Source organism: Ovis aries, chromosome 3 (assembly GCF_016772045.2).
Source record: "Ovis aries strain OAR_USU_Benz2616 breed Rambouillet chromosome 3, ARS-UI_Ramb_v3.0, whole genome shotgun sequence".
Lineage (NCBI taxonomy): Eukaryota > Metazoa > Chordata > Mammalia > Artiodactyla > Bovidae > Ovis > Ovis aries.
Window position 1 is genome coordinate 2,640,559 of NC_056056.1, and position 27,195 is coordinate 2,667,753.

General features: G+C 61.0%; 2 protein-coding genes across 2 annotated transcripts; one reads left to right on the forward strand and one right to left on the reverse strand.

Moving 5' to 3' along the window:
• On the forward strand, window positions 1-8,011 carry REXO4 (REX4 homolog, 3'-5' exonuclease). Its single transcript, XM_027966150.2, has 8 exons — window positions 1-259; window positions 2,228-2,562; window positions 3,786-3,923; window positions 4,109-4,302; window positions 5,040-5,128; window positions 5,932-6,006; window positions 6,713-6,787; window positions 7,184-8,011. The coding sequence occupies exons 1-8, from the start codon at window positions 47-49 to the stop codon at window positions 7,295-7,297; spliced, it is 1,233 nt and encodes a 410-aa protein (XP_027821951.2). The 5' UTR covers window positions 1-46; the 3' UTR covers window positions 7,298-8,011.
• Window positions 7,981-26,290, reverse strand: STKLD1 (serine/threonine kinase like domain containing 1). Its single transcript, XM_042245291.2, has 20 exons — window positions 26,279-26,290; window positions 25,217-25,303; window positions 23,030-23,074; window positions 21,706-21,780; window positions 20,896-20,997; window positions 18,376-18,446; window positions 17,607-17,722; window positions 16,026-16,144; window positions 15,421-15,584; window positions 14,806-14,936; window positions 14,055-14,138; window positions 12,476-12,592; window positions 11,229-11,647; window positions 11,073-11,187; window positions 10,651-10,887; window positions 9,975-10,103; window positions 9,774-9,902; window positions 8,592-8,732; window positions 8,360-8,439; window positions 7,981-8,240 (listed from the first exon to the last, which is right to left on the reverse strand). Exons 1-20 carry the CDS (start codon window positions 26,288-26,290, stop codon window positions 8,163-8,165), a joined length of 2,451 nt encoding a protein of 816 aa, XP_042101225.1. The 3' UTR covers window positions 7,981-8,162.
• Between the last annotated feature and the right edge of the window lie 905 nt (window positions 26,291-27,195).

Sequence of the window (27,195 nt, forward strand, 5' to 3'; positions counted from 1 at the left end):
GGCTTCCGGGGTCCCGGACTGCGGGCAGCCGGGCTCCGGGGCCGGCATGGTGAAAGCGAGGGGGCCGGCCGCCGCGCGCGCCCCGCGTGCCCCCGCGCCTGACGCTGGGCCCGTCAGGAAGCCGAGACGGAAGAAAAGGGCCTGGAGGAGCAAAGCGCGAGAAGCCGGTGGGGCGCCGGGGAACGACCCCGGAGTGGTCGCGGTGCGGCCCCCAAAGGCCCCGGAGGACTTTTCCCCGAACTGGAAGGCGCTGCAGGAGGCAAGTCCGCGGGGGGCCTACGGGCGGAGAGGGGGACGGTGTGTGGGTCCCGGGGGGCGCGCGGGCTGGAGCGGACCCGGGGAGCAGAGCCGATCGCAGAGGCCGGAGCGCGTGGGCTGCGGAACAGCAGAGGCTGCATGCAGAGGACCCTGCTGACAGTTCAGTTCAGTTCAGTCGCTCAGTCGTGTCCGACTCTTCGCGACCCCCTGGACTGCAGCACACCGGGCCTCCCTGTTCATCACCAACTCCTGTCCATCGAGTCGGTGATGGCCATCCAACCATCTCATCCTCTGTCGTCCCCTTCTCCCGCCTTCAGTCTTTGCCAGCATCAGAGTCTTTTCCAGTGAGTCAGCTCTTCGCATGAGGTGGTCAAAGTATTGGAGCTTCAGTCTCAGAGTCAGTCCTGCCAATAAACACCCAGGACTGATCTCCTTTAGGATGGAGTGGTTGGATCTCCTTGCAGTCCAAGGGACTCTTAAAAGTCTTCTCCAACACCACAGTTCAAAAGCATCCATTCTTTGGTGCCAGCTTTCTTTATGGTCCAACTCTCACATCCATACATGACTACTGGAAAAATCATAGCTTTGACCGTATAGACATTTGTCAGAAAGAAACATCTCTGTTGTTTAATATGCTGTCTAGGTTTGTCATAGCTTTCCTTCCAAGGAGTAAGTGTCTTAATTTCGTGGCTTCAGTCACCATCTGCAGTGATTTTGGAGCTCCAAAAAATAAAGTCTGTCACTGTTTCCCCATCTATTTGCCATGAAATTCTGGCAACACTGGGCCTTTAATCGGTGACCACTGCTACTGATCACTGAGTGCTTCACGTGTGCTTTAGACACTGCTGGATGAGCTGAGCTGATGTGTTCATATTTAACCTGAGACCGACTCTGAGATCTTGTATCATCTGCATTTTACAGATGAGGAAGTGGGCCTGACAGGTTAAGTAGATTGCAACCAGGTCAGCAGAGCCAGGAGTCAGACCCCAAGCCCCCTCCCATCAACTCCCTGCTCGTAATGCCACGATACCTCCTTGCCTTTCTGGGCCATCAGTGCACCAAGACTTGCAGATTACCTACCGGCCACTATCTCCTGGGTGCTGTCGTCGGCTGAGCTTCACTCGTAAACCGCCTTCGCCAGAGTCGGCTGCTGCTGTACAGCTGTTTTCTGGATGAGGAGACTGGGAGGGGTTGAGGGACATGGCCCAGGGTCACACAGCGAGCGCCTGGGGTGCAGGTGCACAGGGCTGGGTGGGAGTTCGCGCTCTTTGCTGCTGCCGACCCTCATGGTGTCTCCGCAGCCTCTTCTGAGCTCCTGAGATCTCTCCAGGAGTCTCAGAGTGGGTGAGGGGGAGCGCAGAGAAGGGCTTCTGAGACTGTTAACCTGCGCCTTAAGGGGGGAGTCCAGATCATTCTCCTGTCCTGACACATAGACCATGAAATTCCCTCGGGCAACCCCAGGGGTCTCAGACTTCCTGGGCTGTAACTCGGCCTCTTTCTTACAAGAAAGTAAAGCAAAAAGAAGCGAGCAGAGGGATGGATATTTGTTGTGGGAAGAAACTTCACGTTTTCTCTAATTCATACAAGAAAGGCAGTTCTCCTGTTGTTTAAACATCACAGGAACAGCTAGGTAGGAACTGCCTCCTCACTCAGCTGGTTGCCGCACAGCAGGGTCTTAACCGAGGGCGCTGGGCTGGGAGACCTCAGCCCTCCCTGGGGGAGAGCAGGGGTATGGTGGTCCACCCCGTGTCACTGGACGTGACCATCTCTTCCTGAGACCCTCACAGCAGGAGCAAACCAAGGGATCTGGCTGAGGAAGTGGCCCCCACGCGTGGGCTCGGGAGGAGGAGACTCTGAAACAACAGTGCGGGGGCGGGCGGCTTCTGGACACAGACGCGCTTCTTTCCCACCTCTGGTGTGCGATTCCCAAATCACAGTGCGTTGTGTATTTTGTTTTGGGTTCTATTAGCTGCTGAAACAAAGATCACAGACTCCACAAGAGCCTCCACTTCTCTCTCAAACGGATTCCAAAAAGCAGCCACAGCATGTCCAACAAAGTAGAAACTCGATCTCAGATAAAGCAAAGAGAGATGCGATGGGGATGGAAAACACAGACCCTGAGGTCACAGGGTCCTCTGGGCCCTCGGGATCACTGAATAGCAGGAAGATACAGGCGCAGCCCAAGGAGAAAGGGGCCGAGAAAAGGACCAGTGGTGACATTTCTCGGCAGCAAGGCGACATCAAACATAAGAAGCGGAAAGCTGAGGAGCCGACTGCCCCCTTGCCTCCAGCCCTGCCCACCAAGTAAGTACCACGGGACGTGATGATGGATGCGGCCTTCCCGGCCGCCCTGTGCCTCAGCCTCCTCCCCGGTCACAGCCACCGAGGCCTCTCTCCCTAAGGAGGCCGAGGCTGGTGGCCCCTCTGTCACCTTATCCTGGCGTTGTGGGTTTCTTCGTGGGTAATTCAGGGTGATTCAGCTAATTTAGAATTAACCTGGGGTAAGTCTGTCCCCCTAGAACGTAGGCAGAGCAGAGGCTGACCCTGTCCCATAGCTGCTGTATCTCCAGGGCCCTGAACAGGGCTTGGCACCTCGTGGGCCCCCAGGAAAGACTTGTGGAATGAACGAACACCAAAGCCAGAAAGACTTGAGTTCAAAACCGACTCCTGCATCTTGCCAGTTGGGTGGTTTGGGGCCAGTTCCTGAGGTGCCCTGAGCAGCAGCGCGGCAACCGGTGCTGGAGCTGAGGCGCCCCTGCTGCCCCAGTGCATGCCGGTTATGCAACAAAGCCTGGGTGTCGCCCACGCGGGACCGGTCAGCAGCTGCCTCTGCATGGCTCGGCAGGGGGTGGTGTGTCTGTAAGTCCGCCTGGCTGTGTGTCGCCGGGGGTTGAGGACGCAGTGGCTGAAGGTTTCAGGAGGCAGCGTTTCAGGGCCTGCGTGTGTCTCGGTGCTGGGCGCCCTCTTGGGAAAGAGTGGTCCCAGCTGGGCCCCGCATCGAGAAGGGGCCGTTGGGGTGCGGGGATGCACTGATTCAGTGACTCCCGAGGTGTGGTCGGGGTCAGTCCTGCGAGGGAGGAGCCTGAGCGGGCAGAGGCCAGAGGGCCTGTCCAGTCGGCCAGTGCGTCTCGGAGGAGAGGACCCGGCTGCTGAGCATCCCAGCCCGGGCGCCCCGTCTGCAGGCTCGGCACGGGGACGCTGCGGGCACCAAGGGGTGTCTGAGTCTCCATTTTCCTGGCAGCGTGTTTATCTGTGGTCCCTAAACGTCTGGTAGCTGTTCGTTCTGTCATTGAGAAGGAAACGTCACAGCCGTCACACCCGAGTAGGGGCGCAGGTGTGTTTCCGTCTCGTGTTTTTTGTGTTGCTCTGAGGTTCCTCCATTTTAGCTAAAGGGCGTATTTTTTAATTAAACGGGAAAGTGCCAAGGTGATCACCGTGGCCGGTGGCCAGGCACACGGGCCTGAGCTGCCCTGAGAGCGGGCCACGCTCGCCACCGCGCTCAGCCCGTTCTCCCCTCTGCCTTCTAGAGAGGACATCTGGTTTGACGATGTTGACCCAGCGGACATCGAAGCGGCTATCGGCCCAGAGGCAGCCAGCGTAGCGAGGCGGCAGCTGGGTCAGAGCGAGAGCAGCACCACGCTGGTGAAGGAGCGGCCCTTCGGCGGGTACGCAGGGCACACTCAGCCTCGGGGGCGGCGGGGGCTCTTCAGGAAAGGGCTGCTTCCCTCCCCTCCTGTCGTATGGGCAGGCAGCTCGGTGCCTGGCCGAGCCCAGTCCTCGGCACGGCACTGAGTGGTGGAACCGGGTCCTGGATCCCACCGGGTAACCTGGAGCCTTGGTTCCTCCCCAGGCTGACTAAAGCCTTAGCCATGGACTGCGAGATGGTGGGCGTGGGCCCCAAGGGGGAGGAGAGCATCGTGGCCCGCGTGTCCCTGGTGAACCAGCACGGGTGGTGCGTGTACGACAAGCACGTGAAGCCGACGCAGCCGGTGACTGACTACAGGACCGCCGTCAGCGGCATCCGGCCCGCGGACCTGGCGCAGGGTGCGTGGCTCAGCCGGGCACGGCCGCCACGGGGGCCCGGCAGTCTTTCCTCCCTCCCGGGTGGGTGGGCTTTGTGTTGGCCTGGCTGCCTCTCGGCCGCCTGACTGTCGGCTGGACCAGTGTCCCCAAACTGTGGTGTCGCTGGGCAGCGGGGACAGACAGGGTGTCAGAGGAAGAAGGCCGCTGGGAGGTGAAGACGGGCCTGGGGAGGCGGGACAGGCGGCAGGGTCTTCTAGACTATTGGGAAGCTGTGGGGACAGGGCGAGCAGCGGGAGGCCTGGCCTGGGGCAGGTTCTCGTAGGTTCCCTTGGGATCCCTACATTGGGAATGAGGTCGGGGGGGCAGGCGGAGGTGTCCCACCTTGGGACACATCCGGGGCCCTGGTCTGCAGAGTTTGCCCTTGGGCGAGCTGTGCTCGGGGGCCTTGAGATCTGGGGCCTGGAGGGATCCTGAGGGCGGGGGCTCGAGGCAGCTGCCCCCCTCCTCTGGGCGCGTGGTCTCTGCCGTCCACGCCTCTCGGATCCTGGAGCACGGCCCGTGCTGCGGCCTGGCTGCTCCTCGGCCCCAGGCTCTGCCAGTCCCGCCTGGGCCGGGTGGGCAGCCCGAGGGCACGAGCCCGGTTGGCGCAGCCTCCCCTTGGCCCGCCCTCCTGAGGCCCTGACCCACCCCGGGTCTGACGGGGCAAGAGCGCTCGCTCTCGGCGCGGCACTGAAACCTCTCCCGTGTGTGGCTTCCAGGAGAAGAGTTTGAAGTTGTTCAGAGGGAAGTCGCGGACCTGCTCAAGGGCCGGATTCTGGTTGGACACGCGCTGCACAACGACCTCAAGGTGCTGGCCCACGCCTCTGTGTCCCGCGGCGTCGGAGGAGCCGCGCGCGCCTCCCGCCGTGGGTGACGCGCCCACAGTGAGAGCCGGGGCAGGGGGCAGCTCCTCACACACCCGGGTAGACGGAGCCGTGGCTAACGCTGCCGCCCCGCCCAGCGACGGCCCCACTCCTCAGGGCAGAGCCCCCTCCCCAGGCGGGGGCACCCCCGGTGCCTGTTCCCTCGGAACCCCGGGCAGACCCCATCTCACAGGCTGGCCCACGGCGGGCGGCAGGCCAGCTTCGAGGGCCCCTTCCTGTGCCCCTGAGGGTGGGGCTCGGCCGTGCCCGCCAGGGTCTCTGCCCCGGGCCGCACTGGCCCGCCCATTGGGATGAGGTGCTTGGGCAGCACGTGCTCTCAGCTCGGAGGCCCTGGGCGCTCAGGCTCCCGCTTCAGCCCCTGTGCCCTCCCCACCCTGGTAACCTGGGCAGACTTGCCTTCCACCCTCTCCTGGGCCTGTCTCGAGATCGTGGGGGGCCCCGTTTCATCCCTGACTTTCTGTGTGTATGTGTGATGCAAACTCAAATACAGGACAAACGGTTGCTGGTTCCTTGGTGACTGAGTCTCCGCCTTCCCCACTTTTAAGGCTGTGTTTCTGTCCACGCGTTCTTCCTGCTGAGCATCACCTGTCCCGCGATAATCGCCCCCAGGAGTTCAGCCTCTCATCAGTGCTTTGTCCTGTCTGTGTGCTCAGTGTGGGATTCTGAGAAAGGGGTGCACCTTTCTGCAGATAGACACCAAAATGCCTGTCGTGCCTTCCTCCTCCAGGCGCTGTTTCTGGGCCACCCAAAGAAGAAGATCCGGGACACTCAGAAGTACAAGCCTTTCAGGACCCAAGTGAAGGTACCTGAAACCATGTGGTTCTGAAGGCGTGGTTCACGTGATTACGGGTTCTGGTCCCTGGAAGCTGGCTTCCTGGTTAAAGGTGTTTGGGTTTGGTTTGGTTTTCCGTTTTAACCTTTAAAACTAAGAGGAGGGACTTCCTACTTGTCCCGTGGTTGGGACTTGGCGCTTCCATTGCCGGAGGCCCAAGGTCAGTCCCTGGTCAGGAAACTGAGATCCTGCATGCTGCAGTTCAGCCAAAAAAAAAAAAACAACCAGTGAATAAATAAATGAGAATCACAGGAGAATTAGACATTTTTAAAAAAAGTAATCTTAGAGAAGACTTGGCCAACCCAAAGTTAGCGCCCCTGAGGGCAGTGGGCCCTCTCTCACCTGTGGTCACACCCCCAGCTGTGGGTCAGAAGGCACGTTGTGTGTGTTCCAGAGGCAGGGCCGCCGCCCCGACAAGCAGGGACCCCCCACGACGAGCAGGGCCGCTCCCCCCTGCCCATGAGCAGGGCCGTTCCCCCACCCACGAGCAGGGCCGCCTGGGGCCGACGATGCATAGTCCCTCCCTGGTCCTCCGCTGGCCAAGCGGGCAGTCACCAGCCCACACGGCCACTTTGCGTGGGAGGGACACTCACAGTCCCTTGGGTCAGTGCTCGGCGGGCCACCCCCTGCCCAGGCCCCACCCGAACGTGGCGACGCGCTCCCCTCTCCCCGGCAGAGTGGACGGCCGTCTCTGAAGCTGCTTGCAGAGAGAATCCTGGGGATCCAGGTGCAGCAGGCGGAGCACTGTTCAGTAAGCACGTCCTGGGTGATGGGGCGACGGGGCGACGGGCCTCCGGGTCCCGGGTGACGGGGCGACGGGCCTCTGGGTCCTGGGTGACGGGGGTGAGGGGCCTCCGGGTCCTGTCTAGATTGCAGACCCCCAAGGGCTGAGGGTGAGGCTGCGGGCCCACAGAGCCTGGCCCTCTGGGCATCGGGCTGGGCCCGCAGCCCTCCCATCTGCCTCCCGAGTTGTGTGGCATCCGGGGCCCCTCGTGAGCCAGCACGCCCATCCCTCCCGAGTGGGAGCCGCGTCAATGGTCATCGCCCCACGTCTGGCGGCAGGACTCGGGAGCTGTGGGATGGACGGGGGTGGGTGGCCACACCAGCCACCAGCAGGATGACCGTGGTGATGGCCCGTGTCCCCCAGGTCCAGGATGCACAGGTGGCGATGAGGCTGTACGTCCTGGTGAAGAGGGACTGGGAGAGCCTCCCCGGCGACAGGAGGCCCCCCGCTCCCGAGGCCCGCAGCCAGGACGCCTAGCAGGGCCCCGCCCCAGGAGACCGTTGCGCCTGCGGGAGCTGCAACCGCATCAGAGGGCAGTCGGAGCCCCGGAGCCCCCGGAGCTGTGACGCTGAGGGCGGGTTTCAAAATCACGGCAGCAGAGGCACGTGGTGTGCGTGCTGCTATGCTGAGCCTCTCCCACACGGGGGGCCCCGGGGCTGTCCCTGCGGTTCCCCGGGGCCAGGGCGGGAAGCATCTGGTTGTCTGACGGGTCTTCATCACCTTCCTCTGGGGGGCCTCTTTCCCTCACTGCTGTCGGCAACAGGAAGAAAGGAACACTGGGACTCGGGCATGGACCGCACAGCTGCCCCGTCGCCCCCTCATTGAGGGATTTTCTCTGCCACTCGGGGGCTTGGGGGGATCTCCTGAGGCTGGGGTTCCGCTCGCCCCACCCGTGCACACCCGCTATATTCAAGTTCCAGTTTAGAGCCCACAGCAGGCAGGGGGGCTCGGGCTGCCCAGTGTGATTTTCCCGGAGGTGGGCGCCCCCCGACCTGAACGGACGAGTGAGCGTGGGTGCCTGGGGCACCCCGCCCTGCCCCGCCCGGGGTGCGGGCTCTCTGAGGACAGGAACAGCCTTCTGCACTGAGGGGAGCGTGCAGTGCCCTAGGCTACACTGAGCCCCCGCCAGCCGTGTGAAAAGTCCAAAGCCACCACGAAGGTTGTGTGACATAAATGCCTGTTTTTACTTGAGCTGCGCCTTGTGGAGGCCCCGTGTCTGAGAGGATGGCTGGGTCTCACCTCTCCTGACGCCCTGCCCCCAGGAGACGCCCGTGGCACTGGGCGCCTGGTCAGGTACAGGTCGATGAGGAGAGGAGGGCCAGGCGGCTCCCCAGAGTGGCGTCTACCGGCCGCCCTCAGAGCTGGGCTGGGCGGCCGCCTCCAGTCTGTGGAGGACGCTGGCTGCGTAAGAAACGAGCTCCTGCAAGGAGAAGGCGGCTGGCTGTCCTGGACGGTGTCTGGGCGGCCCCCGCCCCGCAGGGTGTTCCGCAGCCCTAGCGGGGCCCTGCAGTGAGGCAGGGAGGGCCCACCAGCACTCACCAGGCTGGAGGTGAAGCGTCCGTGGATCTCCACAACCAGGGGCTGGATGCCGCTGGACGCCAGCTCAGACAGGATCTCCTCTGCGGGCAGAGGGGGTTCCTGAGGTGGGTGCGACAGGGCCGGGCCTCCACCCTGTGGGGCTCAGTGAGAAGCCCTGGGACTCAGGAGCATGGTGCCTGGCCCAGCGCATTCCTGCCCTCGCCCCCACCACAGCCGTGAGCCGGGTCCTCACTGTAGGCGGCCAGGTAGGCCAGCAGCAGGCACACGCTCTCTACCACCTCTGGGTCGTCACAGTGCAACTGGTAGGTCTCCCGGATGAGGTCCAGGCCGCCGCCGGTCTCCCTGGGCAGCACCACCTGCAGGGCGGCCAGCTCTGGGCAGAGGGTAGAGGGCGGCGTTCCCTGATGGGTAGGCCTCAGGGTCCTCCAGGAGATGGGGGATGGCCATACTGAGTTTGTGGGGTTGTCGAGAGCCCAGAGCGCTGTGGGCAGCAAGCCTCAGCTGGCTGAGGACACCATGGTGGCCCCAGGGACCGCAGCAGTCAGGCCTTGACCACTGCACACCTTGGGGGTGTTCTCCAGCAGAGGGCACCTGTCTCTTCACCCCAGCAGTCTCCCAGGCCAGGGGAGGGGGTGGCCACACGCGAGGAGGCCCGTCAGGGCAGGTTAGACCCAGCTCCTGATGCCATGTGATCAGGTCCCCTGGAGTCCCGGGGGAGGCAGACACCCTAAGGTGTCAATAAATCCTGTAACCCTAACCCAGACTCTGACTTGGGTCTGGCTCACTGGGTTCTGACAACCCAGCTTCTGTGTGCTGAGCCACGAGCCTTTTGCTCTCGGCTCCAGGCCCTGTCCCCAGCCAGTTTGATGGGATCCCAGATGGACTGGGGGCAGGCCTGCAGCCTAGGGTGTCTCCATCAGAAAGGGGAGACCCTGCCCCACCCCTGAGCTGCTCTAGGAGCGAGGGTCACGCCATCTAGCCTGCGTATCCAAGCAGACCAGACCTCACAGGCTGAACCACCCTGACGCAGCAGGCAGCCTTGGCCGGACTCCAGGCCCCAAGCATCTCTAGAGGGCTATGGTCCCGAGTCGAGTGCAGAGCCTGGCCGGGGGGCTAGGTGACGGCTGGGATTCCTGTGGCGGTGGGGTTCAGACCCCATCCGCTGTGCTGACTTCAGAGCCACACCTGGAGGAGCACTTCTGCTCACACCAAGTGTGTTCGGGCAGAGGAGGTGGTCATGATACAGGGTCACACCAGCAAGTGTGACGTGGGTGCAGAGGATGCGCTGGGACTGTGGGTGTTTCTTTTCCCTGCTTGAGTGTGGGCATGGTTTTGGTCTGTGGGCCACCAGCAGGCTTCACTGGGAGGCCTGCCCCCCGCCTCAGAGCGGCAGCCCTGCTGGGTCCAGGCTCACCGGACACCTTGGCGAGGCTGGCCAGCCCGCGGTAGGCGTTGTTCACCAGCAGAACTCGGTCCTGGTGCAGCCGTATGCTCTGCAGGAGCAGGTCCACCACCTCCGCACACTCCTGCTCCTGGATGCAGCCTGTGGAGGGGCCAGCACACCTGTGTCCAGGGGCCCGGCCAGCCCTCCGGCCCTGGGCCCCCAGCTGCTCACCCAGCAAGGACAGCAGCCACAGAACTGCACAGCCAGCTTCAGCCACTTCCGCATCCCCAGGGAAGGTGGCCAGCACCTCGGCAACGAGAGCCGGGGCTCTCTCCAAGGGGGCCTTGTTCACAATGATAGCTGCAATGGGATGGGGTGAGGAGGGGTCGCCCGCTTCCTGGCACGGGGAGAAGGGCCTGCTGTGTGCATGGCCCCCGCCCGCCACAGGGACAGCAGGAGCTATGGGGTTTGAGGTCCACCATCCTCTGAGATGGGGAAACGGGAAGGCTGATTCCAGCCTGCTAAGCAAGTCTGGGCAGGCATCAGACCTCAAGGAGAGGCTTGGGGCATCTTGCACCCAGCTGTGCTCAGGGCCCTCCAAAGCTGGGAGACCTCTTCTCCTTGGGAAAATGACTGTCCAGGTGCTGGAGCGCCAAGTGGGACCTGGAGAAGGAGCCATTCGGCTGGTGGGGGTCCCCCTTTCTGAATCAAGTCGAGAGAGGTCGCCCAGTGCTAGAGCCAACCGGTGAGACCACAGATGCCAGGAAGTCCCTGATGTGTGCAGGCAGAGGGCCGCCTCGGGTGGGTGGAGGGGGGCCTGGGGTCAGGGTCTGCCCCTTCCCTTCGCTTTCCCCAGCTCTCGGCTGATACCCCAGCGGGAAAGGGTATCAGCCCCGGGCCCACTCACCATCCACCAGCAGGGCCCAGAGCAGGCTCAGGCCATGGATACAAATGTCCCTGTTCCTGGGGAGGCTGTCCAGGCGCTTCAGGATGTCCTCAAACAGCCCAGCCCTCTGCAGCTCGTCCATGGCCAGTCCTGTGGGTGGGCCCTGGAGTGAGGCCACGGGGAGCCCCTCCTCAGGAGGCCTTCCCTGGGGGCCCCTCCCTTCTCCCCTGACCTCGGGCATCACGATCTCCATGCGTGCTTAGTCACTAGAGCCTGCTCTGGGCCAGCCTCGTGCCCAGCTTGGGACCCGGAAACAAGGGTCCTATTGGTCCATCCCCTGGGCCACCATTCCAGCACCTCCCACCCCGTCAGCCTCCAGGGCTTCTTTGCCAAGGTGTTTCTCTCGGGTGGTGAGCGGACATTGCCAGGTGGCCCTGACTTACACCTGTCGTCCCAGCGTGACGGCGCATGGCAACCCTTTTCACTCCCTGCTGTGAGATCAGTGGACTGCGGTGGGCTGGTTAGTGCGGCCAGGCTCCAGGTGAGGGCCTGGGCTCTCTGGGGCCCCAGCTTCCCTTTACAGAGGTGAGTGGTCAGACGAGAGTCAACTTGGGTAAGGCCCTGGGGGGTGACCCTCTCTCCCACGCTGCCCCTCGACCAGGACTCGCCAGTGGCCATTGTGAGGTGGGGCGGAGGGGCAGCAAGGGCAGGAACCTGAAGCCCATGGTGGTGTCACCGCCTGGCAGGGCCCGTGCCCGTAGGCAGAGGGATGCACGTGGGCACAGGGCGGCTGGAGGCAGTGTCTGTGCCCCCATGGAGGGGCTGGGTGCCGCCCGCCCTGTGCCTAGCGCCCGAGGACGGCCCAGGCAGCACCCACCTTGGCTGGCCACGATGGTGAGCAGGCTGTAGACCGTGGCCAGGAGCTGCTCCTCCACGGGGTGGCTCTGCAGGACGCTCAGCAGCACAGCAGCGATGGTGCTGGTGTTCGCGACGGTGGCTGCTGCGTCCTGGGCCAGCGCTGCGCAGGCCGCGGGAGAGGAGGGTTTACTCTGGGCTGGGGGCTTGGGGGGCCTCCGTGATTGCAGGGAGGACGCTGAGGTCAGGGCACAGAACGGGTCCCCACAAGTGCTGTGTGACTGAGTCAAGGACTGCGGGGCTGGGAGCCCGTGCCAGGGTAGACATTTATCAGAGTGGACACATAAAGCATTACGCAGGAATTCAACCTAAATAATAAAGTTCAGAAATGTAGTGAAATACTTCCAGTTTAAAAACCAGGTATTTAAAGCTTTCTTTAAAGACTCCAGGAGGAGCCCTGACTGTTAGCTGCAGCCTCTCTCGCTGCCCCCTCAGCTGACCCCCTGGAAGCCCATGCTAGGACTCCGCCCAGCCTGCCTGGGGTTGGGGGGTGGGTGGTCACACCGCAGAACCCCCCCAGTCCAGCTCCTCCTTTTGTGCCTGGAGACCAGCCAGAGCAGGGAGGAGTTGGCCCAGGCCCAGGGCCCCAGAGCAGGTCACAGGCAGGCCCTGGGTGCTGCCCCAGCCTCCTGGCCACACTGTGCCGTCATCCTGGGGTGAGGTTGGGTGGCAGAACGCCCAGAGGGTCTGGATGCCAAGGCCAGACCTGGTGACGGGGGGTTGGGGGAGCCCACCCAGGCTCATGGTGGATGTCGGGGGGTTGGGGGAGCCCACCCGGGCCCAGGGTGGATGTCGGGGGGTTGGGGGAGCCCACCTGGGCCCATGGTGGGTGTCAGGGAGGCAGGGGGAGCCCACCCGGGCCCAGGGTGGGTGTGGGGGTGGGGGAGCCCACCTGGGCCCAGGGTGGGTGTGGGGGGCCGGGGAAGCCCACCTTGGCCCAGGGTGCGCAGCAGCAGGGTGCAGGCACGCAGCTGTATGTCCAGGATCCTCTGGTGCTGCTTCATGACGGTGAGCAGCACCTCCACTAGCTCCGCCGGCCACGGCAGACCTGGGGGGTGGACAGGAGCAGGTGGGCGAGGGACGTGGGCCAGACCAGGGACCAGCCCCGCTGGGAGTCAGGGGCATCGTGTGTGGGCCCTGGGTGGCCGGACACTGTTCGTCAGGTGTGCGGGGTGCCTGCCACAGGTCTGCCGTGCCAGCTTCCTATCCCAGCAGCTCTACAGGGTCAACCCTCCGCTGACAAGAACTCAGCTGGTGTGACTCCAGAGCGCCAGCACCCCTGGCTGCGGCTGCCCTCAGAGGGGACGTCTGTGGGCCCCTTAGACTGTCGGCTTGGCGGCCCGGGACCTGTGCCGAGCACGGGGCGGGGAGCAGGCCGTGGCAGCAGGGTCCAGGCCCAGCTGGGCCCCTTCCCACTGCCGTCCTCTCTCCCACCCTGTGTCCTCACGGTGAGAATGACAAGGTCAGAGGTGCTGGCGCCAGGGAAGCTGAGTCATGGCTGGCCCGTCTCCAGACAAGGTGCCGAAGGCTGGGGTGGCCACCAAGGCCCCCTTTGGAAGGGACCCAGCACCGCCTCACTTTCCCCGGGAGCAGATTCTCCTTGCCCATGGACTCTGTCCTGGCCACAGCCCAGCTCGATGGGATCGCGGGGAGGGAGGAGGGAAGGGAAACGGCCGAGAGGAGGTCTCCGTGGCCTCAGGAGGGGGCTGGGGCTTGGCCTCCGTGATCTCTGCAGCCCAGCCACTGGGACAGCCTGCTATGGAAGGATGGACGATGGACAAATGGACGGTGGGTGGATGGAGGAGGAGGATGGACAATGGATGGAGGGGACAGGTGGTGGGTGGATGGAGGGGAATAATGGACGATGGACGGTGAGTAAAGGAGACGGATGGTGAGTGGGTGGATGGATGATGGACAAATGGAGGGCGGATGGGAGGGACCGATTGTGGGTGGATGGGTGCATGAATGTAATATTCAGGCTGGTGAGACAGGCTGAGTGCAGAGATCTTCCAAAACCATGTTTTGGTAGAATTAACGATCTTAGTATTAATACTTCATGGTGATGCACTCTTGAGAGGTGAATAGGTTGGTGCGTCTGCGCAGGCAGTGAGCAGTGTCTGCGAAAACGGGAAATACTCAGGCCTGCACATCTGGGGTCTTACTACGCAGAAGCAGACGGAGCGCTCAAACGCCCCAAGGTGGTCTGTGTGAGCTCGGTTATGACCCTGGGAAGTCAGGAGCCACTCATGCCTGACCAGAGGGACGGTGGAGAGGTGGGGTGTCTGTGTAGCGTCCGTGAAAAGCAGGTGGAATGAGGCCACAGGAGATGGTTCTGACCCCGAACCACCCACCACCCACCACCCTCGGCTCAGTAAGAGAAGTCCAGGCCCCTGCTCCCGCCGATGCTGAGGGATCAGGCCTCGGAGTCCAGCGAGGGGCGCTGGAGGGGGCGGGGCTCCCCAGGAAGCAAGCGCACAGGGGCGGAGTGGAGCTGGGACCCGGGGCTCTACCCAGCTGGTCTTCAGTCATCCTCAGGAGCCTCTTCAGGGCCCTGAGCTGGACTTCGGGTCGGCTGGAGAAGTTCTGCATGACCTCTGCAGGGGACAGGGGCCGTGGGGAGGTCTCGGCTCAGGGCCCATCTGTGAGCCCCCCTCCCCCCCCCCCACCACACAGACACACGTGACCAGGCGTGAGGCCACGCCTTTATCCCCACCTCCTGGGCGGAGCCACCGGGCCAAAGTCCAGGGTCAGCCTTAGCGCCCACCCAGGAGCTCAACTCTGGCGACTCCCTCCAGGCCACTCAATTAGCGAGTGGTGGGCTTCAACTGGACCCACCTGTCCGCCTTCAAAGCCCATGACCACGAGACGGGGAGACTGGGCAGCTAGGACCCAGGGGGTGCCCCTTCCCCAGAAAGGGAGGCAGCGGCGGTCCACTGGGGGTAGGTGGGTGGGAGGGAGTGCCTTGTCGTAGCCCAGGCAGGGGGCCACTGAAGGGGAGGAGGGAGTGAATGGCCCACCGACACCAGGGGCAAGGGGGTTGGAGGGCAGAGCCAGGCCTGAACTGAAGGTGACCTCCAGACCCACCGTCCACCCAAGAGCAGAGGTGTAGCCCCGGCGGAGGGGTCTACTGAGCAGGGCCACGCTTGGGATGGATGAGGGGCAAGCCCACTGGCCACACGGGAGGAGCAGTCCAGGGGACCCCCAGTTTTATAAAGAGGCCACGGGGCCCCCCTGCGCCGGCCCCTGGGCCCCCGTCGTCACCGAAGATGCTGGCCACGTTGCTCTCCAGCAGCATGTCGATGACGAACTCGGGCACCGCCTGCCGGCGCAGCACCTGGGCGATGCCGGAGGACCGGAAGTTGCTGCGCACGAAGGTGACGTGAATCACGTCCCTGGGGAGGAGCAGAGAGCCGCCGCCTGCGCCCGCGCCCCGCTCGCCGGCAGCTGCGTGGCCTCCACCTTCTGTGGGCGCCCACTTTGCAAGCACCTCTCACAGCGGGCGCCCCAGCCTGTCCCGTCCAGGAGGGACCCAGCACTCGCACCCGAGTGGGCCCCTCCCTCCATAATGTAGACCGAAAAAAAAAAAAATTCCCGGCTGTGTTGAAGGAAAGGTGAACAGAACTCAGGATGGATCATTTTGTTCTTCTGACTTTAAAATACCTTAGAGTTCAAACATGCTCCTGAGCCCGGGGCCGTGGCCCCTGTAGGGTCAGGGCTCAGAGACGCGGCCACAGTTTGGGACGGCCCAGCTCGGAGGAGCCACTGTCTGTGGATGAAGCACTTTGTGGCACTGAAACCCAAAGTGGCCGCTGAGAGATTGAGAGGGGAAGACAGTGACAGACAAGAGTGAGGTGGGACCCCGGCGCCTGAGCTCACCTCACGGTGACTCGCTCCGCGGGGTCGGCCTGGAGCATCAGCGGCAAGAGGGCCTGGAAGGTTTTCGCGTCGGGGACCTTCCTCTCCTCCATGGTCCTCAGGACGCCGCTCAGGCTGGCGGGGGAGCTCCGGATGGACCTGCGCAGGCGCATGGCTCCCAGCGTCTGGGGGAGAGAGGACCGTGTGCGCTCTCCCTGCGGGAGGGAGGAGGCCTGACCCCGGGCAGAGGGAGCTGCGGTGGCTGCTGCTGTCAGGAAGGCATGGAGGCCCCCTGTGCCCCAGAGCTCTGGTCCAAAGAAGAAATGCTGGTTCGGAGAAAAGCCAGTGGCCGTCTCACTGGCCGGAGGGGGTGGGGACAGCCTCCCTCCACGGCCGGAACCCCACGCTGGGCTGGGTAGCGCACCTGAACTCGGCGGATCTAGTCCCCGAGGGGCGGCTGTGGCGGGCAGGTGGGCATGTTACCAGCATCGCCCCCACACAAGGGCCCAGCGGGGTGGAGCGCGGGGGGCTTCACACGGGGCACACCCATGGCAGGAGGATGCCTTGGGGAGCGTGCGCCCCTCTCAGGGCCAAGGTGGGCTCCCGGGCGGGCGGGAGGCCCTCACGTCCAGGAAGGAGCAGCTGGCCATGTCCAAGATGATGCAGCCCAGGGACCAGACGTCGGACTTCTGGCTGAAGGAGAAGCTGAGGGCTTCGGGAGCCATCCAGGACTTCTGGAAGGGGTCTGTTGGCAGGAGCGAGGCGGACCATGCATGAGTCCTGTGCACCCCGGGGAAGCAAGCAGCTTGAAAATGGGCCCCTGGTCACTCTCCTCGGGGGAGGGAGAGACATGCTGTCCGAGGCCCCGGTCAGTAAGATCCTGGCCCGTGAGGCTGGGGCCCACCAGGCCGGCTGTGTGCGCGCCCCTGAGCCCATGGTGGCTGCAGGAACATTTGGACAGGGCGTTTCCAGGAAGGCTGAGACCTGCGTGCTCGTTCAGCATCTTGCCTCTACATGCCAGGACCTCGAGGCAAAGCTCTAGGTGCCCTGCTCCAGTTCCTCAACTTGAAGCCCAAACGGGGAGCCAGCAGAACAGGTCCCTGTCCAGCTCTCAGGGCCTGACCCGCCTCGGGCACCCCTCCTTTTCTGGACCCTCACTGCCCAGACAAAGTAAAGGGGGGCTCCAAGGACCCCTGCCATTTACACTACCAGCAGACCGGCCCATCCATGCACCTGCCTGCCCACCCACCCGTCCATCCACCTGTCCATCTGTCTGCGTGTCTAGCCACCTGCTCACCCGTCCACCAAGGGCAGCATGCCACCAGTACCTGCCGGCCCAGGACTCTGCTGTTCTCCCGTGGAGAGCCGCCCTCTCCTCTCACCGCCCTGATGGCTGTTAGGCTTGAAGCCCAGCTCCCTTTGCCCTGTGGTCTTTTCGGAGGATAGAAACGTCTCTCTGATTCTTACCTCTACCATCTCCTGGGTTACTCTGAGGGTCAGTAAAGAAATCCAACCCGAGGGGCTTCCCTGGTGATGCAGTGGATAAGAACTCGCCTGCCAGTGCAGGGGATACTGGTTCAATTTCTGGTCCGGGAAGACCCCACAGGCTGCGGAGCAACCAAGCCTGGGTACCACAACTACGGAGCCGGAGTTCTGGAGCCTGCGAGGTGCAGCTCATGAAGCCTGCACGCTCCAGGGCCCACAGGCCACAACTGCTGAAGCCTGTATGCCTAGAACCCATGCTCCGCAACAAGAGAAGCCAGCACACCGCATGTAGAGAGCAGCCCCCGTCGTCTGGAACTAGAGGAAGCCGTGCAGCGATGGAGACCCCGCGCGGCCACAGATAAATAAAGAAACAACCCGAACTGGTGCCCGGCGTCCTCCAGCCCTCCCCGCGCGTCCCTCCCCTCCTTCCTGCGGAGGCCTCCCTCCCCCTCCATGAAGGGGAACATTTTCTGGGTGTCTTCTGGACCCTGTGTGCGTCCCACCCCTTGGCTGCACCCTGCTCGGTTACAGCCCCAGGCAAGGGGGCCTCTGTGGAGTCCACAGGGGTCTGGGGGGGCGGTCTCTGGGGACCTTCTGAGCAAGCAGAGGTTTGCTGTTGCCCTGTTCCAGCTCCTAGAGTGGCCCCCGCCCTAGACCCCTCTCAAGGGAACAGCCCCCACTGCTCCTAGCCACTGCTGCCCCCAGCCGGGGTGGCCAGCCACCTTCCTCCACCCGGACGTTCCACTTGGCCTTGTCGGTCATGAGCGTGTTGGAGCTCAGATCCTGCAGTTTGCAGTGGTCGTTGCTGACAAGGGCGATGTTGGAGGGCTTGAGGTTCCTGCAACCGAGAGGCGCGCCCTTCAACCCGCTGCCTGGCGGGCCGCGTCTGCGAACCCTCCACTCCCACCACACCTAGGGCCCGCATCCCTTCTCCCGCCTCAGTACCACTTTTAAAATAACACTTTTCATAAGTGTGAGTACACTCAGTCACTTCAAATGGGGGAAACAAGGCAACGACAAGCAGGGAAACGGGCGATCCGCCTGCGGTCCCTTCACCGCCAGCCTTCCAGATCTCAGCCGAGAGCTCATTGGGGCCTGGCTCCCATCAGCGACTTTAACAGGATCGCGAGCGCTCCCGGCCTGTGTTGGTTCACGTGGTTTTCTCTCCTTCAAACACGGACGGGTCCTTCCGATGATGACTCTAGAGCATAGCCGCACTGCTGCTGTGACTCCCAGGGTCAAAAGCTCGGCCTGGGAGGGCCCAGAGGCCACGGGTGCTCTCTGCTTCTTTCCTTGCACTTTAGAACCTCCTGCCCCTTGTGTGCCTGGGGAGGGTCGCGGAAGGGGTGGCACTCCCTCTGAGTCTGGGAGGTGCTCCGGGAGGAGCAGGGCCTGCCCTCGTCCAGGCGCCCCTCCCTCCCGTGGGCCTGCCCCTGGCAGACGCTGCCCTGGGAGGTGCCACCCCCGGGAGGGGCCTGGCCACCCGCTCACCTGTGGATGACGTCCAAGTGGTGCAGGTAATCCACTGCGTCCAGCACCTGGCCCAGCATGTTCTGCAGCCACTGGGGAGAAAGAGACGCCGGGATGGGCGGCCGGGAAGCACCCGCCCTTCACAGGCAGCTCGGGGACTACTCAGCACAGCCCGTGGGGTGATGGCCCGTTTCCGCCCTGTGGGTCGAGATGGGCCTGAAGCCAGTGGCCAGCAGCTCAGAGCCACCATGGGAGCTTCTGCTGCGGGCTGCGTGGGGGCTCTCAGGACAGCAAGACCTCGTCAGTTGCAAGGCCCTGGGTTCCAGCTCTACCTGCACCCCACCCCTCGAGGGTGCCAGAGATGCTGAGTGCTCAGCTCTCACTTGGGACTTTCCTGTCCAGGTCATTAGTGTGAAAAGAGCCCTGAGAACATTCTGGAAGCAGTTTGTGTCAGCAACAAGATCCATGTAGTTTCTAGGGCAGTGGTTTTCACACCGTGTTCCTTAGGATCCTGGACCTCACCCGGGTGCCAGAGAGGGGCTGAGGGGCAGGACCTCGGACTTCCTACTCCCACTGACCCCAGGCCCCTGAGTAGAGTGCCTCTGATCTCCTTACTGGGGTTCTGAGAACATCCTGTGCTTGACAGGGTTCTGCAAACAGAAAGTTTGAAACCCACTCTGAGCCTGTCTTGAGGCCCACCTTGGAAGAGGAGCCGGGTGCCCCTCGGAACACCCCACCACCACCCACCCACTGCCAGCGGGGAGATGGTTCCCAGAGGCCCACAGAACAGAGGTGTGTGCAGAGCAAATGTCGTGTGGTGTGGGTCACGGGCCTACGTGTGAAAGCAAGATAGAGCCAGTCTGAGGACAACCGAGCAAGACATTACCCTAATCCTGGGCCAAGAACAGCTTCCCCGAGGGCTCAGAAGGCACCAACCGGAGGGAACACTGATGAACCACAGCTGGTGACAGCTAAGGAAGTGAACCGGCAGCTGCAGACTAGGAGGAGACGCTTGGACACCATGTCCAGAATACAGACACAGCTTGTACCAATCAGTAAGATGGGTGACCGTGTTTAAACGGGCCAGGGCCTGGACAGACACCAAAGACGATATCCAAACGACCAAAAAGAGCTCACCATGGCCACGCTCAAAATCAGTGAAGCTGAAATGTGATTTTTAGTTAAAACCAAGAAGGCTGGGACTTTCCTGGCGGTCCTGCGGTTAGTACTCTGAGCACCCAGTGCTGGGGGCATGGGTTTGATCCCTGGTTGGGAATGAGCTCCCATATACCGCAAGTGAGCGTTCACACGCCACAGCTAGAGATCCCGCGTGCCCCAGGGAAGACTGAAGATCCCGCACGCTTCCACTGAGACCCGGCGCAGCCACGCAAAGAAACACGAGGAAGAAGATTGACACCGAGCAGTGTGGCCGGGATGCACAGCCCGAGGGCCGCGCCCTGAGGGCCAACACCAAGTCGACTAACCGTCCAGGAAACCTGGCACGCTGGCCGCAGCAGCGCACGCAGCCACTCTGTGACCCGGCAACTCCACGCCGAGGGACTCCCCCAGGAAACGGATGTTTCGGTCCATCAGACACGTGCCCTGCAGTGTTCGTGGTGGCCCTTGCTCACAACAGCCCCAAACTGGAAGCAATTCAGATGCTCACAGCCCTGGACCGGGTGCGCGACGGAGATGCGGCCGCCCGATGGAGCCACACCTGGCTGTGGACAGGCATGCTCTTCTGACACCCAGTTCAGTTCAGTTGCTCAGTCATGTCTGAGTCTTTGCGACCCCAGGGACTGCAGCACACCAGGCCTCCCTGTCCATCACCAACTCCCGGAGTTTACGCAAACTCATGTCCATCGAGTCAGTGATGCCATCCAGCCATCTCATCCTCTGTCGTCCGCTTCTCCTCCCGCCTTCAATCCTTCCCAGCATCAGGTCAGTTCTTTGCATCAGGCGGCCAAAGTACTGGAGCTTCAGCTTCAGCATCAGTCCTTCCAATGAATATTCGGGACTGATTCCCTTAAGGATTGACGGGTTTGATCTCCAAGGGACTCTCAAGAGTCTTCTCCAACACCACAGTTCAGAAGCGTCACCTGGTGTGAGCCAAGCACGAGTCGCCTGACACACTCACAGGTGAGTAAATCTCAAAGCACCAGGACGGACAGGAGGAGCCAGACACAAGCGAACGTCATGCTGTCCGAGCCCGTCTGTGGGAACTTCAGGGACAGCGGGGCATCTCCAGAGGCGGCAGTCAAGCCCTGGCACCGGCTGGGGGCGTCTGGAGGGCCAGGAGCACTCTGACCTCATGGGAGGCGGGGATGGAGTGTCCACCCATGCAAAACGCAGCCCACTCTACACTTAAGATCTGTGCACATTACGGCAGGCAAATACCGTCACTCATAAGCGTCAGAAGAAATGAGCCCGGGCTCCAGTGGTGCCTGCCCCCCGCTCTGCCCGTGCCCCTCTGCCCCTGCTGTGGGGCCTCACACCATCCAGGTGGGCCCCAGGCCTGGCGCCCCTGACAGCCTGTCTCACCTCGGAGTCCATGGCTGTCTTTGCCGCCCTGTTCTTCTCAATGACATTCTGGAAGCTTCCCTCGTGGTGCTCCATCACCAGGCAGAGGAACAGAGAGGAGGTCTGCTGGGAACACAGCCCCTTAGCCGGGTGCCGGGTTCGGGCCCCCTTAGCCGGGTGCCGGGTTCGGGCCCCGGGCAGCCCAGGCCTGGGACCTCCTGGGCCATCACCGCTCCAGGACCTTCCTCCCCTGGGCCGGCGGTGGCTACGCCAGCACTGCCCCCATCCCCCAGGGGGCAGACACGGCCCATCTCGAGTGACTCCCCCCTCCTGCCCCACTTGGGCTTCTCTTAAAGGTGCCTGAGTCCACCATAGCACACGCAGGCCACGGCGCCTGGGGCCCTGGCACCTTCATCCCTTAGGGCTCAGCTGAGACCCACTCCCTCTGAAGGAGACGGGACCCAGCAGCCCCCAGCTCAACCCCATCTGGAGTAACCGGCAGGCAGGCCTCGGGGTCCCTGGAAAGACGAGGAGTCAGACGACCACCGGGACCCAGCGCAGGGCTTAGGGGCTGCCAGGCCCAGACTTGAGAGACATTGGGTTGTTGCCAGCTGGTTTCTCCCAGCCTTTTCCTGGAAAGTGGGATAATGAGCCCCACGCAGAGGCTGTAGGGTCCCAGGTGAGATGCTGCCCAGAAGCCCCGCATGGCCCAGAGGGTGCAGAGCGGGGTGCGCCCCATAGAGGTCCTGCCATTGGCGCTCACGGGGTTACAACCGGCGGGGTGGGGGGCCCTCTGTGCCTGCCGAGTCCACGGGGCCGGCTCTGACCCACCTCGCTGTTCCACATGATGAAGAGCTCCTGGTAGATGGAGATGTGGGCGTGCTGAAGCTTCAGCAGTGGCATCAGCTGTGGACAAGGGCAGACGAGGTGGAGGTGTGGGGAAGACCGCCTCTCAGCCAACTCCTCTACCCAGGGCAAGAGTGGGGTCCCGGGAGGGTGGGCGGCCCAGAGGTTAGGAGCCAGATGGCCCGGGGTAAGTCCTGTCTCCAGGATGTGCTGGCTGTGCTGGGTGACTGAGGACGGGCTCCTCAACCTCTCTGAGCCGCCCAGCCCCATCTGGAAAGAGCAGTACCCATGGTATCTGCCTCGTGGGGGGTCAGGGGGACCGGGTGAGCTGATGCAGGCAGAATGCCGGGCACGCCGGAAACAAGCAGGGTCCGGGATGTCTGGGGAAGGGGGTGTGGCCAAGGGGAGGGGGGTACTGCTGTGCCCTGGCCCCCTGGCCTCCTGGCAGTGGGCACTACAGGTCCCAGGCCCCTGCCCTCAGCTCCAAGTGCTCTGAGAATGATCGCAGTTAGGCGGCAGAAGTGGCTTCCTTAGCAGCTTGGAGCCAGATGGACAGCTGCTCATGATGGCAGGTTGGGTGTGAAAGGCAGTGGCCTAGCAAGACGTGGGAGGGAGTGAGGGCCGGCGGTGATGCTTGCGGGGCTATGGGATGGCACCCCACTTCTTTCTTCCATGAATGTGGCCTGGGTCCACCACTGTGCCTCAGACATGTTGTGCACGGAATAGCTGCTGGTAAAGCTCAAAAGCTCATGATTCCAGAAAGAAGAGAAACGGGTGGCCATTAGACGGAAGGGGAGACATTTAGCTTTGCGTAAAATTCAAACAACTCAGGGCCTTTGCCCAGAAACTGAAGTATACGCAGCTGTTTCTGCTCTTATTATAAATCCGGATGTCACCGTCAGTGCCGACAGGCAGATCTAAGCAATGTAAAAGAGCTTATATTTTCTTCGTTAAACAATTCTCTCTTTTCCAAATTTTCTGTTGTAACTGATACTTTCATAATTAAAGAAAAAGATCTTTCAAAAGATGGTTATTGGTAGAACAGCCTAGGGACCTAGCCAACATTTAAAGGTAATCTTCTCTGAGAACATATATTCTAAGTTATCGGCACCTGGATTGAGAAATAAATGTTTGGGGCACAGACTCCCGTCATGACCTGGGGGACCTGGCTCCATAGCAGCAGCCAAGAGCTGGTCCTAACTCTCCAAGCCCCCAGCAGCTCCCACCGTTCACTCCACAGGCGGGTGCCGAGCAGGCTCTGCGCGCCCTGCATCACATCCTCTGGAGAGCTGATCCCCCAGAGAGTTACCTCCTCCAGGGCCTCGTTGGCCTGATGCTCGTCAATGCACTCCACCTAGAGGAGCACAGGAGAGCTCGGTCAGTCGACACTCAGTGGACACCCCCATCAAGATCGCCTCTACCGCCATCACCACCGCCACCAGCACCATCAAAATCACCACCATCAGCACCATCAAAATCACCATCATCACCGCCAGCATCAAAATCCCAGTCACTACCATCACCACCACCATCAGCACCATCAAAATCACCATCATCACCACCAGCATCAAAATCCCAGTCACTACCATCATCACCGCCACCACCATCATCACCACCATCAAAATCAGCATCACTACCATCGTCACCACCACCACCATTATTCACCAGGGGTGCCAAGCTCCTATCATTCGTGACCCACCACACAGCACCAGATGGGCCTGGAGAGGCTCTAAGGGATGGATCCAGAAATACTTTAAGCAGTGAGATCATCTTTGCTCCTATTGCAAGGATAAGTTTAGGACAGCATAACATAAACTCCAAAGCATCATTAACCATTTTCAGACCATTTCGAAAGCCGGGAGGAAAACAATGTGTCGCCCCCAGAGCCAAAGAGCTTGGCAAAGTGCCAGCCTTATCCTGCATTTCTCACTCGGGTCCGGGGGGCTGTCCCCGGCGCTGGACGTGGCTGCCGCGGAGCGTGTGCCGAGGGAGGCAGGGCACTGGGCAGAGGGGCACCAGCTTCCATTCTGCGCCAGCCTTGGTGGCAGCGACTGTGGGTGCACACTGTCCCCGCATCTTACCAGATCCTCACCCAGAACTTCTGCTCATAAGATCTACCAACGGAGAACTCCTGTAATCAGCTGATCACAGAGGAAACTGCAGTTAGAGAGTGGCTCCCAGACCCACGTGAAGACCCTGAGATGGGTGCGCTGTGCGTCCCCTTCTTCTGCTCAGGGGCTTGTGCTTCAGTCATTTTGGCCAAAAACATATTGAGAGCTTTAAAATTATCACCTCTTTTTGACCTGGAAATCCCACTTCTAAGAATTTATCCCAAGGAGATCTCAGATCCTCAAAAAAAAAGTTAACTGTAAGATTGTTTAGTTGTCTGTGACCCTTTGTGACGCTATAGACCCCATGGAGCCCGCCGGGCTCCTCTGTCCATGGGATTTCCTAGGAAAGAATACTGGAGTGGGTTGCCATTTCCTCCCCCACGGGATCTTCCCAACCCAGGGATTGAACTCGAGTCTCCTGTAAAGGCGGATTCTTTACCACTGAGTCAGGGAAGCCCTATCAGAGTGGCTTCTACAGAGTGAAAAACCAAGAAAATGTTAGCGCTTGTTGTTCTGAGTGGATAGCTGTGGGGTCAGTCCTCGAAGCCAGCCCACAGAGGGGCAGGAGGCTGGTACGGATTCCCAGCCTGACTGCCTCGGGGGAACTGCTACAGAGACAGGAGGCCTGGCACAGCGAACGGGTGTTGGCGGCAGCCAGCAGCAAAGCTCTGGCCTCGACCCTCCACTCTTCTGGGCCACCTGGGCCTGGACATGCCAAGAGGCACACTGCACATCCCCCTGAAGCGTGCACTGCACCCTGCCATGCCAGCCCTGGTGAGGACGTAGGGGAAGGGCCCAGGGTTGGTGCCCTGCCCTTAGACTTGTGTGACCTTGGGCAAGACCCTGCCCCTACTCCCCAGCCAGCCTTCTTCAGTTCAGTTCAGCTCAGTCACTCAGTCATGTCTGACCCTTTGCAACCCCATGGGCTGCAGCACGCCATGCCTCCCTGTCCATCGCCAACTCCTGGAGCTTACTCAAGCTCATGTCCATTGAGTCAGTAATGCCAACCAGCCTCCTTATCCTTGGCTATAAAGAGGGGTCATCGGTCCCACTTTGTTGAGTTGGTGGGCGGTTAAACAAGATGACAATGATGCCTGGCACCGTGTCCATGTAAATGGGGAGTATGGTGGTGGTTGCTGCTGGAATAAACATGAGCATTCCTTCCCGCATCGAGGTGGAAGAGTTGAGTCTCCAGGGAACCCCAAGGAGCCTCATACCACCCCCACGGCTCCCCTCACAGCCCCTCGCCACCCCTGGATTGCCTCCAGGACTGCTGGCAGACAGGAACCCGGCGGTTGTATGAGGAAGCCTTCCTCTAGCGTAGGGGAGGTCCGTGTGTGTTTGGGGCATGGCCCCACTGGAGGGCCTCGGGCATGGCCTCTCACCTGCTTTATCACGTGTTTGACTTTGGTTTTTGTCTCCTCCACCACGAGGTTCACCCCCAAAGCCCCAGGATTCAGCCAGTCCAAAATCTGCCAGCAAAAGAGAAGCTTTCAGGAAAACGTACCCATCTGTGCACTTCCCAAAGTGTGCCCACCTCCAGGGTCTGTTCCAGTCCTCCTAAGTTTCTTCGTGGGCTGGCAAAGAAGGAAATGACCCAGAAGGCTGAGGAGGCCTGCAAAGGCAGAACCTGAGCCCGTCTCTCAGGGGCCGATTCTGGAGCTCCATCCACCACCCCAGGCCCCTTCTCCAATCTGTGGTTAGGACCAGCCAGCCATCCGAGAGCCAGCACCTCCCTGGGGCAGACGGTTTCTTCACTCGCTATAGCCCCTTAGGATCCCAGCTTTCAGGGGCCACCTCCAAACTGGGCTGCCAAACAAGAAAGTAACTGGTCCATAATTGGTGCAATCATAAGCCACGGCCCCGTGTGAGCCTGGCATGTGCCAAGCGCTTTACAGCCACCCACACAGTTGGCACTGTTGCTTGTCTCCTCATTTACACTGGAGGAAACTGAGACGCCAGGAGCTGGGGCCTTGCCCAAGGGTACAGCACCAGTACCTCAGAGGGCCTGGCCTGGCCTGGGAGTCGGGAGCCTGACTCCAGAGATGGTTCGTGGACGCATGAGGCTGGGTGGCGCGAGCACATTCGTCAGAGGATGAAGGAAAGTGGGCTGCAGGAGGCAGAGGACTTCGTCCAGGTGGTGGGGCCCTCAGTCTACGGACCCTCAGAGTCCAGAGTAGTTTTAGGGTTCTGTAACCCAGCACCTGCAGCCTGAAGCCTCTCAGGGCTGGCAGGGGCGGAGACCTGAGCAACTCATGCCCCTGTAAGAAGGCTCACACTCAGGCACTCTCAGCAGGCAAATGAAACAGTAAAATGCACCGGTGTCTCAGATCAAGGCTTTTTGTCCTTTTAAAAAGTAACTTTGTTTTTAAAATTCTCTGGTCACCCAGAAACTCGTCTGCTTTACCACTGGCTCACCCCCCACCCTAGACCACCCCCACCCCCACCCCCCCACCCATGTCGCTCCAACACAAAACGGGATTCTCACAAACTGAGCAAAACCTAACTTAACGAATCAGTGTCAGATTAATGAATCTTTTTACAAAGACTGACTCTAACATTTAATAAAGTGGACATTTTATGCATTTGGTAAACATTCAAATGCACTCATCTCACACGCTAGTAAAGTCATGCTCAAAATTCTCCAAGCCAGGCTTCAGCAGTATGTGAACCGTGAACTTCCAGATATTCAAGCTGGTTTTAGAAAAGGCAGAGGAATCAGAGATCAAATTGCCAACATCCGCTGGATCATGGAAAAAGCAAGAGAGTTCCAGAAAAACACCTACTTCTGCTTTATTGACTATGCCAAAGCCTTTGACTGTATGGGTCACAATAAACTGTGGAAAATTCTGAGAGAGATGGGAATATCAGACCACCTGACCTGCCTCTTGAGAAACCTACATGCAGGTCAGGAAGCAACAGTTAGAACTGGACATGGAACAACAGACTGGTTCCAAATTGGAAAAGGGGTACGTCAAGGCTGTATATTGTCACCCTACTTATTTAACTTCTATGCAGAGTACATCATGAGAAACGCTGGACTGGAAGAAACACAAGCTGGAATCCAGATTGCCGGGAGAAATATCAATCACCTCAGATATGCAGATGACACCACCCTTATGGCAGAAAGTGAAGAGGAACTAAAAAGCTTCTTGATGAAAATGAAAGAGGAGAGTGAAAAAGTTGGCTTAAAGCTCAACATTCAGAAAACGAAGATCATGGCATCCGGTCCCATCACTTCATGGGAAATAGATGGGGAAACAGTGGAAACAGTGTCAGACTGTATTTTTGAGGGGCTCCAAAATCACTGCAGATGGTGACTGCAGCCATGAAATTAAAAGATGCTTACTTCTTGGAAGGAAAG